This window comes from Panthera tigris, chromosome B4 (genome assembly GCF_018350195.1).
Source record: "Panthera tigris isolate Pti1 chromosome B4, P.tigris_Pti1_mat1.1, whole genome shotgun sequence".
NCBI lineage: Eukaryota > Metazoa > Chordata > Mammalia > Carnivora > Felidae > Panthera > Panthera tigris.
This window is the reverse complement of record NC_056666.1, coordinates 41,133,462-41,146,110: the sequence shown is the minus strand read 5'-3', so window position 1 is coordinate 41,146,110 and position 12,649 is coordinate 41,133,462. Positions and strand designations below refer to the sequence as shown.

At 54.0% G+C, this 12,649-nt stretch overlaps 2 protein-coding genes across 3 annotated transcripts in view; one reads left to right on the top strand and one right to left on the bottom strand.

The window, feature by feature from the left end:
* COPS7A (COP9 signalosome subunit 7A) overlaps nt 1-12,554 on the bottom strand; it is a 34,812-nt gene extending 22,258 nt beyond the window's left edge. For both annotated transcript variants that reach the window (XM_042991674.1, XM_042991675.1), the window contains exons 1-2: nt 12,472-12,554; nt 8,786-8,930 (exon numbers count right to left, since the gene is read on the bottom strand). The gene's annotated coding sequence lies outside the window, so the exon portion shown is untranslated. The remainder of the gene's footprint in view (nt 1-8,785; nt 8,931-12,471) is intronic.
* LOC102956110 (PILR alpha associated neural protein) lies at nt 2,334-8,792 on the top strand. The gene is made up of 6 exons (XM_042991673.1): nt 2,334-2,392; nt 4,579-4,638; nt 4,902-5,413; nt 6,176-6,257; nt 7,074-7,295; nt 7,607-8,792. The coding sequence occupies exons 2-6, from the start codon at nt 4,622-4,624 to the stop codon at nt 7,626-7,628; spliced, it is 855 nt and encodes a 284-aa protein (XP_042847607.1). The 5' UTR covers nt 2,334-2,392; nt 4,579-4,621; the 3' UTR covers nt 7,629-8,792.
* Nucleotides 12,555-12,649: the final 95 nt, after the last annotated feature.

Here is a 12,649-nt window from a genome sequence, read left to right as displayed (position 1 = left end):
ATTGAACATCTACTATGTGCCAGACTCTGAGGTAGGATACAGGGTGAACTAGCTAAATGAGATCTTTGTTCTCTAGTGTATGGCTGGTAGGGGTGGGGGGAGGCAATGAACAGTAAACAAATATAAGATCATTTCAGAGAGTGATGAGTTGGAAACATATTGATGAAATAGGGGTGCCTCGGTGGCTCAGTTGGTTAAGCGACCAACTCTTGATTTTGGCTCAGATCATGATCCCAGGGTCATGGGATCAAACCCCACATTGGGCTCTGTGCTAAGCAAGGAGCCTGCTTGGGATTGTCTTTCTCTCTCTCTCCCTCTGCCCTACCCCCTGATTGTGTGCACGTTCTCTCTCTAAAATAAAATTTTTTAAAAAGGAAAAAAATCATATTGATGAAATAAAGTGACTGAATAACAAGAGGGAGCCAACCAGGTGAAGAGCATGAGGGGTGGGCAAAGGTTTTCAGGAAGAGAGAGTCAAAAGTGCTGGGGTGCTGAGGAAATGATTTCAGATGTTCTAAAACATCAAGAAATCTGATCTGGCAGGAGCATTGTTTGAACACGGAGGAGGAGTACAGGTTAGAGGGCCTCTCCTAACAATGAGTTCAGATTTATTCCAAGTACAATGAAAAGCCACTCAAATATTTTAAGCAGGAAAGAGCATGATATGATTTAGATTATAAAAATATTACTAGATATTGTGAAGACTAGTTTGTAAAGGGCAAGGGCAGAACCAAGGGGCCAGCTAAGAAGCTATTGCCCTCTTCCAGATGAGCGACGATGGCTTGAACCAGGATGGAAGTAACATAGAAGGAGAGAAGTGGAGGGATTCAGGATATATTTTGTATGCAGAGCTCACCTTGCAGAACTTGCAGGTGAATTAGATACAGGGCAAGAATCAGTGAGAAAAGGGAAAGGTGGGGAAAGATGTTTCCTGGGTTTTCAGCCTGAACAACTAGTTGCCATGTCCCAGCATGGGTCACACGGAGAGCAATGGATTGGCAGGGGAAGACTTCAAGACATTTATTTTAGCCACATTAGTTTCACATGGCTATTAGACGTCCAAGTGGAGATGTCAAGCAGGCTGTTGGGTAAATGAGTCTGGAGCTTTGGATATAAATTTAGGACTCGCTGACATTTACATAGTATTTAAGGCCTGGGACTGGATGACATCACTGGACAGAGAATGTGGAAAGAGAAGAGAGCCAAGGACTGAGCCCTAGCAAGCACTAACATTTAGAGGTCGAGCAGAAGACTGGGGAAGGGAAAGCCAGTGAGGTTGGAAGGAAAGTAGGAGAGCGTGGCATCCTAGGAGCACAATCAGAATAAAACATGGTAGAGAGGGATGGGGTAGGATAGAGTCAGAGGGGAAGCTACTTTTGATAGAGAGGCTAGGGAAGGCCTCTCAGAGGAGGTGACATTGGATCTCAGTGAAATTTTAATGAAAAGAGTGAGTCATTGTGAAAAGCCAGGGGAAAACATTCCAGGCAAAGGGAACATAAGTGCCAAGGCCCAGTGGCAGGTTAAGATCCTCTAGTTCTAGGAACATAGATCAGGTTCAACGTGGCTAGGGCATAAGGAGGGTTAGGAGAGGAAATCAGAAAGCAAACTAGTGGACAGGTCATATAGGGCCTTGTAAGTCACAATAGGGAATCTGGATAATCTGAGTGCTAAAAAAGCTGAGTAATGCAACTCGATCTACTTATTTTAAATAGCATTCGCGTTGCCTCGGAGAGAATGCATTGTAAACAGGACCGGAGTGGAATGGGGGATCAAGCCTTGGGATAATCCAAGGATGGTTCGAGGTCTTCACCACCACCCTCAGCCCCACCTTGATCCCCAGAGCTCTGCCATCTCCACCAGGGACCGAGACGCGGTTAGGGACGCAGAGCCTTAGGTGACTCAGAATCTCAGACGCCGACGGGGATGAACATGGATGTCCACGGAGTTGGGTGCAAGGGGTGGAGAAGCCCGCCACCATAACCCAGGGGATCAGACTGGCGGTCATCCTCCGCTGCCCTCTCCAACCCTCCACCTGGGACCCAGCTGGGCGCACTCCTGCGGCACGGCAGCAGGAGGGTTAAACGGTGCGGGGCCCACCGCGGGAGGGGGAGAGGCGGAGACCGTGCTCTCGGAGCTGCCGCGCCGAGCCCAGCCGAGCCGAGCGCAGCCCGAGCCGAGCCGAGCCGAGCCGAGCATCTCCCGCCGCCGCCGCCGCCGCCGCCGCCGCCGCCCCGCGCCCCGGGCGCCCACCCCCCCCCCCAACCCTCTCCAGCGCCCCGGCTGCCGGCCAAACCCCCCGACCATGCCCCGTGCCCCACAAGCCCTCTCGACCCCCCAGCCCCGCGCAGCCCCGAGCGCCCGCAGCTGTCGCGCCGCCGCGCCAGGCATGCAGGTGAGCGAGAGGGACCCCCCCCACACACACCCCCGCCCGCGGGAGCCTGGCCCTGCCCTTCCCCACTCGGCGCCCTCCGCCCCCCGCCCCTGCCGGCGCGGTCCTTCGCCCGGGCTCGAGCAGCCAACCCCTAGGCGCGCCTTCCCCTCCGAGCTCTCCATCCCTCCGCTGGTCCCGACTCCATCCTGCCCTCCTGGCGCAGCGGTCAGCGTCCCCGCGGCTGCCTCCATCCCGCCTCCGGCTCAGCCCTCGGCTCTGTGCATCCTCCTGCCTCGGGTTCCCTGCGCTCGGCGCTCCCTCCCTCGGAGTCCGTTCGCTGACCTCCCGGTCCTCGCCTTCCCCCCACTCTCGCCGCTTTCCAGCCTGTCCGGGGAGCGCGGGCCCGTGGGAGGGGTGGGCCCGGGGCAGCCCTGGGGATGGGGCCCAGTTCCCCCACCCCAAGGCTCCCGCCCCACCCCCAGCTCGTCTCCTGCGCACAACAGGTCGGTGAGAATCGAAGAGAGGGTGGGGGTGGCGCGCCAAGCTAGGGACTGCGGGCTTCCTGGAGGGGGTGGCTAAGAGGGTGCGGGGCTCGGGGATTGGAGTTGACGTTGGTTTTGAGTGGGGGGGATGCACAAGGCAGAGAGGCAAGTGAGTCCTGGAGTCAGCTGGCCACAGATGTCCCCTTCAGCCCTTCTTCGCTTCACTGGTTCGCTCTAACCTCCTTCCTCCCTCCTTCCCTCCCTCCTGCTCCCTTCCCTTCCCGTCCCTCTCTCCCTTCAGCCCATCAGGCTGAAGGCTATCTCTTTCCATAGCTCCATATCCCTTTACATTTGAAGAAACAATTTCCAACTCCTCCATCTTTGCTGCTCCGTGTTTCGTCCCCCATCCCTTCCTCTTCTCATTCTGTCCTCGGTATTATGTTCTCTCCTTTTTCCATTTCTTTTCTCCCCGTGCCTGGTCTTCTCCACCCCTTTTCTCTCTTCCCCTTCCACTCTTTACACTTCCCATTCTGCCTGGACCTTTCCTTCCCTGTCCTCCTGCCCTTCCCTCTTCTTCCCCTGATCCTGCGACCCCTTCACCCTCCCGGTTTCCCTCTCTCACCTGTATTCTTATATTGTTCTTCCTTTAGCATCCTCCAAGCTTCCTGTCTTCTGTGCCCACCTCCTTCCCAGTCGGTTCTCTTTCGGGACTGATTACTCTCCCTCCCCCTGTGCGCTGTGCCGGCTTCCTCTTCACCTTTCTCCTCTCCTCACTCTTAACCACCCCTCCCTCTCTCAGCCTCTTACCCCTTCACCTCTTCCCCCCACCCCCGGCCGCTCCCCCTTTCCCTTCCCCAGAATCTCCCATCATATTCCCCTCTTATTCTCTGGGGGTACTTAATGTGCAGAATCCAGAGGACCCCGCGTGTCATATCCTCATCCACTCTGGGGAGCCTGGCCCCCCAGACCCACCACCCTCAGCTCCGAGAACATGTCCTTCCTCTCTCAAAACCAGCCATCCAGATTCTCCCTGGACTCTTCACCCAGGAGAGTTACATTTGAGGGGGTGGCCTCTCCTTAGCTCCACCTCCCTTCAGAGAGCACCTATGCATTTGGATGATTTAACATTAAGCGAAAATTATACTCTGTAGTTTTTTCCCCACCCACCTCTGTCTTTCTTTCTTTCTGGTCTTCCATCCCCTATTCTCCTTCCCCGGAAGATGCAGATTCCCGGGCCCAGCATAAGAGAAATGCTTGGGACCCCTAGCCCGGTGGGCAAGCTGGGAGGCTCCCCTTGGGCACACCACGCACACATTCACACACTCGCTCAGATTGACTTTCTCTTCCCTCCCCCACTCTCAGACTCCCTCCCTAGTGGTAGGTGCTCAAGGAATCACAAGGTTCTTGGCTCTAAATTAAGCTCCAACAAGAGCTTGGAGCTGTGGGCAGAGGAAGTGAGAAGGAAGGAAGCCAGAGAAGAGAGAGTAGACCCTGAGGTGGGGAAGTTACCGGGATTTCTGGGCAGTAGTAGATAAGGGGCTGGGGGCTAGACAGGAACCACTCTTTGAGTCCCCTCCCCCCTCCCCGCGCCCCCCCCCCCCCCAAGGATGCTAAGCGGCAGCTGGCAGCCTGAGAGGGCAAATGGGGATAGGACTGGTGGCTGAATGAGCTGGGGAAGCACTCAGGACAGGGTTGAGATGTGACGACCCTCCCTTTCTCCCCCAGTAAAGGCTGAAAATCTGGGTCACAGCTGAGGAAGAGCTCGGACATGAAGTCCAAGATGTGGTAAGTTTGGTACAGCAGAGGGAGGCTGGGGGCCACTTCTCCTGGGGTCTGGGCCCCTTCCCTCCTAGGTCCACCCAGGGCCTTCGATCCCAAGGGCCAGACCCTAGGAAGGTAGGAAATGAGGCCAGTCTTTCCAAGGCCCACCTGCTTTTCCAGAGAAAGCTGGAGGGAGGCAGCCTGGGATCTCTGGTAGGAGCCTGTGCTCCCCACATATAAACCCAAGACAGCCTTGAGTCGCACCCACTTTCTCTCCCTTCTTGCAGGCCTGCACTGCTGCTGTCCCACCTCCTTCCTCTCTGGCCACTGCTGTTGCTGCCCCTCCCACTACCTGCTCAAGGTTCCTCCTCCTCCCCTCGAACCCCACCAGCCCCAGCCCGGCCCCCCTGTGCCCGGGGAGGCCCCTCTGCCCCACGCCATGTGTGCGTGTGGGAGCGGGCACCCCCACCAAGCCGATCCCCTCGGGTCCCAAGATCTCGTCGTCAAGTCCTGCCAGGCACTGCGCCCCCTGCCACCCCATCAGGCTTTGAGGAGGGGCCACCCTCATCGCAGTACCCCTGGGCTATTGTATGGGGCCCTACAGTGTCTCGAGAGGACGGGGGGGACCCCAACTCTGCCAACCCTGGATTTCTGCCTCTGGACTATGGTTTTGCAGCCCCCCATGGGCTGGCCACCCCACACCCCAACTCAGACTCCATGCGGGGTGATGGAGATGGGCTCATCCTTGGAGAAGCACCTGCCACCCTGCGGCCATTCCTTTTTGGGGGCCGTGGGGAAGGTGAGTAGGAGTGGGGGAGGCTGGTAGGGGGATGAGGGGTGGGGAGGCTGGTTGAAAGCTCTAAGGGCGGGGACAGAGTCCTTGTCTGTTAGTTCTTCCCACAAACGTGTCAGGCACGGTGCCGGCACAGGAGGCAGAGATGAACTGCCATCTGAGCCCTGGAGGAGCTCAGGTCCACTGGAGAAGACAGATGTGTAAACACTCAGGGATGAGTCAATGTAATAAGTGCTCTAATAGAAGCATACACAGCATGTTTTTAGGAAAAGAGGGAAGGGAGAGATTACTTTTGCCTGGGGATCAGGACACCTTCCAAGAATTGACATTGGAGCTGGACCTTGAAAATGAAGTGGGAGTATTCCATGCAGAAGAACACCGTGGAGGACAAGGGCCTTCAGGGTGACATCTCAGCTCAGGGAATGCCAAGATAGGGCCAGTAGTTTGGGGGTGGGGCTAGGACACAGATGAACATTCCTACCCCTTAGTGTCTGTGCAGAGAGAGGGGTTCTCTCTGACCTTGCAGCCTCCTCCTCGTCACATGCATACAGATTTGGGAACGTGGAGGAAAGGAACTGAAAACTCCAGGGAAAGCGGATGATAAGAATAAAGGGGGGGGGGGAGTCCAGGAAAGCAGAAAGAATTGGACAATGTGGATTCAAATGGCGACACTCTCTAAGTTTAAACCTGAAGCCTAATCCCACCCCCACCCCCTCTTGGCCCCTACCACTTCAGGCCTCCCTAAAACTTTCTCCCCACCCCAATCAGGTGTGGACCCCCAGCTCTATGTCACAATTACCATCTCCATCATTATTGTTCTCGTGGCCACTGGCATCATCTTCAAGTTCTGGTAAGCTGCAAGGAGGAGGGTGCTGGCAGATGGGGACCAGATGTTTAGCAACGTTTGGCTGGAAGGAGGGCAGGAGCAAGGGCAGTGTTTTTGCTGGATGTGGGATAGGAAGTGGTGGGCTATGGCAAGGAAGACCTTGGGAAAAAGTGGTAAGAATTTGGGGTTGGGGAGACAGAAATCAGGGCAAATTACTTTTCCCAGGGAAATACAAGGATAATGGGAGGCAGGGGACTTAAGTGCACTGGGGGCTAGCAAGGGATGCCTTGGTGGGCATTTCCTCCAAGACAGAGAAAACTGACCTGTTCTGCACAGCTCCTTCCTGGGGCTGCCTGGGGGGGGGAAGGGAGAAAGTCCAGAGCTCTTTGTATGCATTTAATAATGGGTCGCTCAGTCCTTCACACTTTACTGAGAGAATCATTAGACTCAGGTGTCCAGGTCATTAGCTGATTTTGAACTAGAACTAAACCTGCCAGGCGCCTGCTGAAGAGAGAAATGGGTCTTCTGGGTACACATGGGGGAGGGAGCAATTCTGCGGGACTCTGTGTTGGTGGGGAGGAGGTACTGATTCTGTGGACCTGGACCAGGTCTGGAGGGTTTACATCCCTGAGCCCCCCCCCGGGGGGGGGGGCGGGTAGGGAAAGTAGCTTTATGGACACTTGGTCTCCAGAGATTTGATGTAGGGAACTGTTAAGAGGCCAGTTTTTCTGCTGTAGGATGTCGGGGTGTCTGAGGGAGGGTGGGGGTGGCCAGCACTGCAGGCCCAGGATGGGGGCTTCTTAAGTGTGTGAGAGAACCTCTTTCTTTCTGGTGCACCAGTTGGGACCGAAGCCAGAAGCGACGCAGGCCCTCTGGGCAGCAAGGTGCCCTAAGGCAGGAGGAGAGCCAGCAGCCACTGACAGACCTGTCCCCAGCGGGGGTCACTGTGCTGGGGGCCTTCGGGGACTCGCCTTCCCCTACCCCTGACCATGAGGAGCCCCGAGGGGGACCCCGGCCTGGGATGCCCCAGCCCAAGGGGGCTCCAGCCTTCCAGTTGAACCGGTGAGGGCAAGGGCAAAGGGCTGGGAGGGCCGGGAGGGCCGGAGCGTTGGTTGGGGGTGCTCCCTACTGGGTGGGTGGGGAGGAGACAGACCTACCCGCCACAGCTCCTGGCCCTTCCTAGGACTGGACCAGCTCCTCTCTGGGGGACCCTTCCTTCTCCCCCTCTCTGTGGATCTATGTCCTGTTCTCGCGCTGCCATTTAACTCAGCTCTGCCCTCTTCTCCTTGAGTCCCTTTCTTTGCCTCGGACTTCCTTTTCAATTCTGGCCTACCCCGTGGTTCCTGACTGTGCCCTTTCCCTCTTCCTCTCAGGATTCCCCTGGTGAATCTGTGACGCCCCCCAATGTTGGGGTGCCGCCAAGCAGGAGGCCAAGGGGCCAGCACAGCCCCCATCCCACTGAGGGTGGGGCAGCTGTGGGAGCTGGGGCCACAGGCACTCCTGGCTCCTGCCCTTGCACACCACCCTGGAACACTCACTGGCCCCATAGGTGATCTTACCTGCTCACCCTCCTTCAGGTGGGGGCCTCACATATTTGTGGCTTCTGGTCCCCCATCCCCGCCCTTGCACACTCACATGAAAGCCTTGCACACTCACCTCCACCCTCCCGGGCCATTGCACACACTTGTGCTCTTGTACAGCCAGTCTTCTGCACCCTCACTCCACCCACACCCCCCCTCCCCATCCCTCACCTTCTCTGTTTCACACTTTCACTTTCTCTTCTTCCCACATTCCATGCTCAGTTCAGTCACTCAGTGGTCAGCGGGTGACTTTCCTGTTATGTCTCACATGCACTTTCTGGCCCCATGTTGTGGTGTTGTATGTTGTGCTCACACTCTCCCTCATGCACACCCACTGACCCGGTTTCTGTGGCCCCTGCATGCTGCCCCAGAGGTGGGTGGGAGGTGAGCTGGGGGCTTCTCATGCCCCCACCTGTCATGGTCCCATCCCAAGCCATGTTGTGTTTCATCATCTTCCCCATCCCACTCCAAGGGCGTGCTCATTACCCTGAGGGCTCCCCCATGGGAATGGGGGTAGTGAGGCCCCAAAGTCCTCCCCCACTCCACTGCTATATTGTTGTCTGGGAGATGGGTTTTTGGGGAGTCACCTGCTGCACTACATGAGAAAGGGGCTCCCATTTGCCCTTCCCTTCCTCCTAAGTCCCTCTTGTCTTGTTTGTCCTGGCTGTCTGTGTGTGGGTCACTCTCTGGAATTCAGAGCCCCTGAGCCAGTCCTCCACTTTCCAGCTTCCCTAAGGGCCTCCCTAACTCCACCTAGGCTGCCAGGGACTGGGGCCAGCTGGTTCAAGGCCATTGGGAGCTCTTCCTCCCAATCTCTCCCTCCCCTTCCTGGGCTCCCTCACCCTCCTTCTCCCCTCCCTCCATGGTTCTTCCACTCTCCTTCCTTTTGCCTGTCCCCCCCCCCAACCCTCCCCTCACATTTGTCCCTAATTCTCACCATTTTTCCACCTTCCTCCCTTCTTCCTCTCTTACCTGGCTCCTATGCTGTGATATATATTTTTGTATTATCTCTTTCTTCTTGTGGTGATAATCTTGAATTCTTGTGGGATGTAAGTTTCAAAATTTTCAAATAAAGCCTTTGCAAGATACCTGAGTCCCCTGGTTCTGCTTATGAACCCTGGAGAGGGGAGAGGGGAGAGGGAGAGGAGCAACAGGAAGCCAGGAGGGAGGAAAAGAAGGGTGGTGGGTGGGTGGGCTGGGGGGGAAACCTCTTAAGCCCCAGTGTGACCTGGCCTGCTTTAACCTGGAGTTAGGATTCTGGGGCTTTGACCTGGGATAGAATGGAAGGAGAAGCTGAAGGGAGCAGCCAGAACAGGAGGAGAAACTAGAAGAGTGGCTTGCCTTTAACTTGCCGGTGAAGGTCAAGAGAGACCATGAGAAAGAAGACAGAGGAAAGGGAAAATTATGTAAAGGGACAGGCAACGGAGCAAGCAAGACAAGGAGAGAGCTGATAAGACAGATGGAGGGTGAAGGGTGAAAGGAGAAGGAAAAAAATGGAGCAATGGGGAGGAGATGGGAGGGGCCACAGGGAGGAGGCTGCTCTGCCTGGTTTATCTGAGCCTTGCTCCCTAACTTGCCCGCATCCACAGCTGCCCCCCCAAAAGATGTGCAGCACCGGAACCCCTGTGGTTAACTCTCACTAGCTTTCCCCACTCTGCTCTCTCTTGAGAGAGAGACACTGCTAGGGTGTGGGAGTGGAATCAAGGGGTATATTTGGGGGAGGGAACACAGGCTGCCCAGCTGGGATCAAGTCACCTCTGAGCCCCCATTCTAGGTTTGGCTCTAGTGACAGCCCTACGAAAGCCCACACATCAGCCTCTCAGCTGTTGCTAGGCTCTGTTGCCATGGTAACCACCCAGGTCCCATTTCTCCCCCGCCCCCCATCTGTGCCCCACTTGCTCCCTAGAAATGGGGAGCTCCAGGCCGGAGAGGAGACTGTAATGTGCCAGAGCTGGGCTGCCCTGGACTCTGACCACCTCCATGTGTTTATCTTTGCAGCTTCAATTAGGACGGTATGGGTGTTGGTAGGTGTGTGTTTTAGGTGTTGGGGAGCTTTATTGTGTACTCGAGGAAGTGTGGCTGAATCCATATTGCACACAATGGTAAGTGGGGAGGAGGAAGCCTATTTCTCAGGACCAGAGCAGTATGTGCAGTCAGAGGATCAGACTCCCTAAGAAAAACAGACTGCTACAGAGGAAAAAGGCAGAGCAGGGCCAAGGAGTGATGAACCAACTAAAAGCAGAGGTGCAAAGCCAACAAGCTGCTGAGGGCTCACAGTCAACCTAGTGGGACCTGAAGAGATCCCAGCAGGAGCTGGGGGAAGGGAGAAGGCTGGATGGAACACGAGGGTGCAGGAAGAGGTGCTGAGGACATGGGTGTGTGGGGGGGGGGGCAGTGAGGGAGGGATCCGAGGTGGATTCCCCTCAGGAATCTAGTCCTTGTCAGGTGAGGGTGGGGGAGAAGAGGAGCACTGGCTTAGAAGGGGGAGGAGCTCAAGTGCCTGGAGAGCACACCAGGGCTCTCTCACTCTCTGCAACTGTAACTCTTCAGAGGGACAGTGTGACCCCGAGGCTCATCCATATGCAAAAGGCACGCATGAAGGCCCCTAATGAAGAGGGAATTAATTATTGCCTGATTAGCCTGCTGTTTCTCTAAATTTAAATAAATTAAAATACACCAGCAAGACACTGGGAAATCCTCACCTGTTCCTTCTCCCTAAATATCCTCCTTCCCCATGGAAAGTCAGAAGGCAGGGAAAGACAGAGGAGAAAGGAGATGTCCTAGTCTTTCCAATTGTTCTGAAGGAAATATCTCAAACCAAATCACATTGTAGTGATGACTATGAAGCGTTGGGCAGCCATGGGGACAGATCTTAACCTTTATCACTCATAAAGGTGAAACAGACTATGGGGCCTTTGGAGGTCCTTGCAGGCTGTAAGTGGTAGAGGCAGAGTCATTGCTTAGTTATAGAACTCAAACAATGGCCACACTACCCTTTTGGTTCTTGGAGGCCACACCTCACAAGCACCACTGGGACCAACGTCTCTCATCACTATGCTTTTTTTTTTTTTTTTGCCTCCTGAGCTGTGCATCAAATGACTCAGCCAGGCTTCTCTTAAGCATTTTTCTGGAATGCTTACCATTATGGCTCAGACCGAACCAGGAAATGGGGAAGCCCCCAGGAGGAGGGATCTCCCAGGCAGAGCTCAGGGTGTGGAAGTGATTCAAGATGGAAACAGCGTGCCAGCTGGAAAACCCCAGGCTAAAATTAACAGCCCTCCTCCCCCTACGCCCCACATTTATCTCTAAAGCTCTTCTCTAAGGAGTTCAAAGCACTTAAAACTTGCTTCTTACAGCAAGGGCAGGAGCAAGGGATGACAGTTGGAGACACTGAGGCTCAGGGAGCACCCGTTAATGTAAACAGGAAAAGAAGAAGATGAGAACTGGGACTGAGAGTGATCACCATTATTTTGCTCCCACTTCTCTATCTCAGCCTTCAAAGTCGACGTTTCTGGAATCAGCAATTTCTAACCCATGTAGCAACTAGGTCTGGTCACAACTGAGCCCTTAAGATCTTATCCTGCCAACTGTTGCTACTCAGTTTAACATAGAATGAGTGCCCAAAAATGTGATCAAGAGAGTAGACACTTCCAAAAGGATACAAACTACAATTACAAACCAAAGAAACATATCTTCTATTTAAACATTTAACTTAATATTTTTAGGTGTCCTTTGCTAACTTCCTTGCTGTGACTTTGAAAAAAAAATCACTTAAATCTTCACAATCTTATTTTCATTATCTGTAAGGTGGACATTACAACTGTTTCTATTAGGGTTATTTTGCTTTCTAAGCAAGGAACTATTGCTGTCAATAGGAGGGACTTCAACTGCTGCGGTCAAAATAGAGCTCAGCCCAGGGGGATTCTGGTCAGATCAGGGAGCAGGCTGGAGGCAGCATTCATTTACTCAAATAGCTTATATTTCTTCAGCATCTACTATGTTCTCAGCAAAGCAGTGGGAAGGATACCATGTAGGAGACCGTTTATTTCCTGAGGAGCTGACAAGCTTGCTGAAGAGTCCTATATACGAAATAGTTAAAAGAGTAACAAAAGGTACAGACTAAATGCTGTGGAAATTCAGAGAAAGGGAACCATTTATACGTTCAAGCAATCCGGCAAGGCTTCCTTAAAAGAGTTCATAGTAAGTGTTCATTTATGCGACGACAAACGTTTACTGACCACTCACTAAATGCCAGGCTCTGAGGATACAGCGGTGAACAATTCACAAGCCCTTGCCCTCACGGACTCGGATATTCCAACGGGAAGAGGTGGACAGCAAACAATATAATATCAGGTGGTGGCGAGTACAATATTTAAAAGTAAAGCAGCGTGAGGAGATAGAGACGTGGACGAAGGCAACAAGAACATAGAAACCCAAAGCCAAGAGTACGTGATGTGGTCAGGGAGAGGTTACCAGTTACTCTTCGGGCCTAAGTAGGGACCTCAAGAAAACAGGTGACACATCCTTATCCTTTCCGGCATATTCAAAGCATGGAGACATTCTTAAGAGTGTAACAAAAAATAATGGTAACTTCCTATATCAACCTATTCTACGCTGAAGGAAGGTTAACGGACCCATAGTGTTTTAAGAATTCCTACCTCCTCTCGTACCTGATGCATAATTCATAAACCTGTCGGTTTCCACCCTCCCACTTCCCCAGAAGTCCCTTCCGGAAGCCCGGGACCGCAGTTCTGAAGGTTCAACTTCTGCCCTTAACGGAACCCGCCTTCGCTTCCGTTGTGACGTCACATCCACACAGGGCTCTACCGCGTCGCT

Coding starts and splice junctions, on each gene's coding strand:
- LOC102956110 (XM_042991673.1), top strand. Junction 6,258..7,073: donor GGCATCATCTTCAAGTTCTG/GTAAGCTGCAAG, acceptor CTGGTGCACCAG/TTGGGACCGAAGCCAGAAGC. Junction 7,296..7,606: donor CCAGCCTTCCAGTTGAACCG/GTGAGGGCAAGG, acceptor TCTTCCTCTCAG/GATTCCCCTGGTGAATCTGT.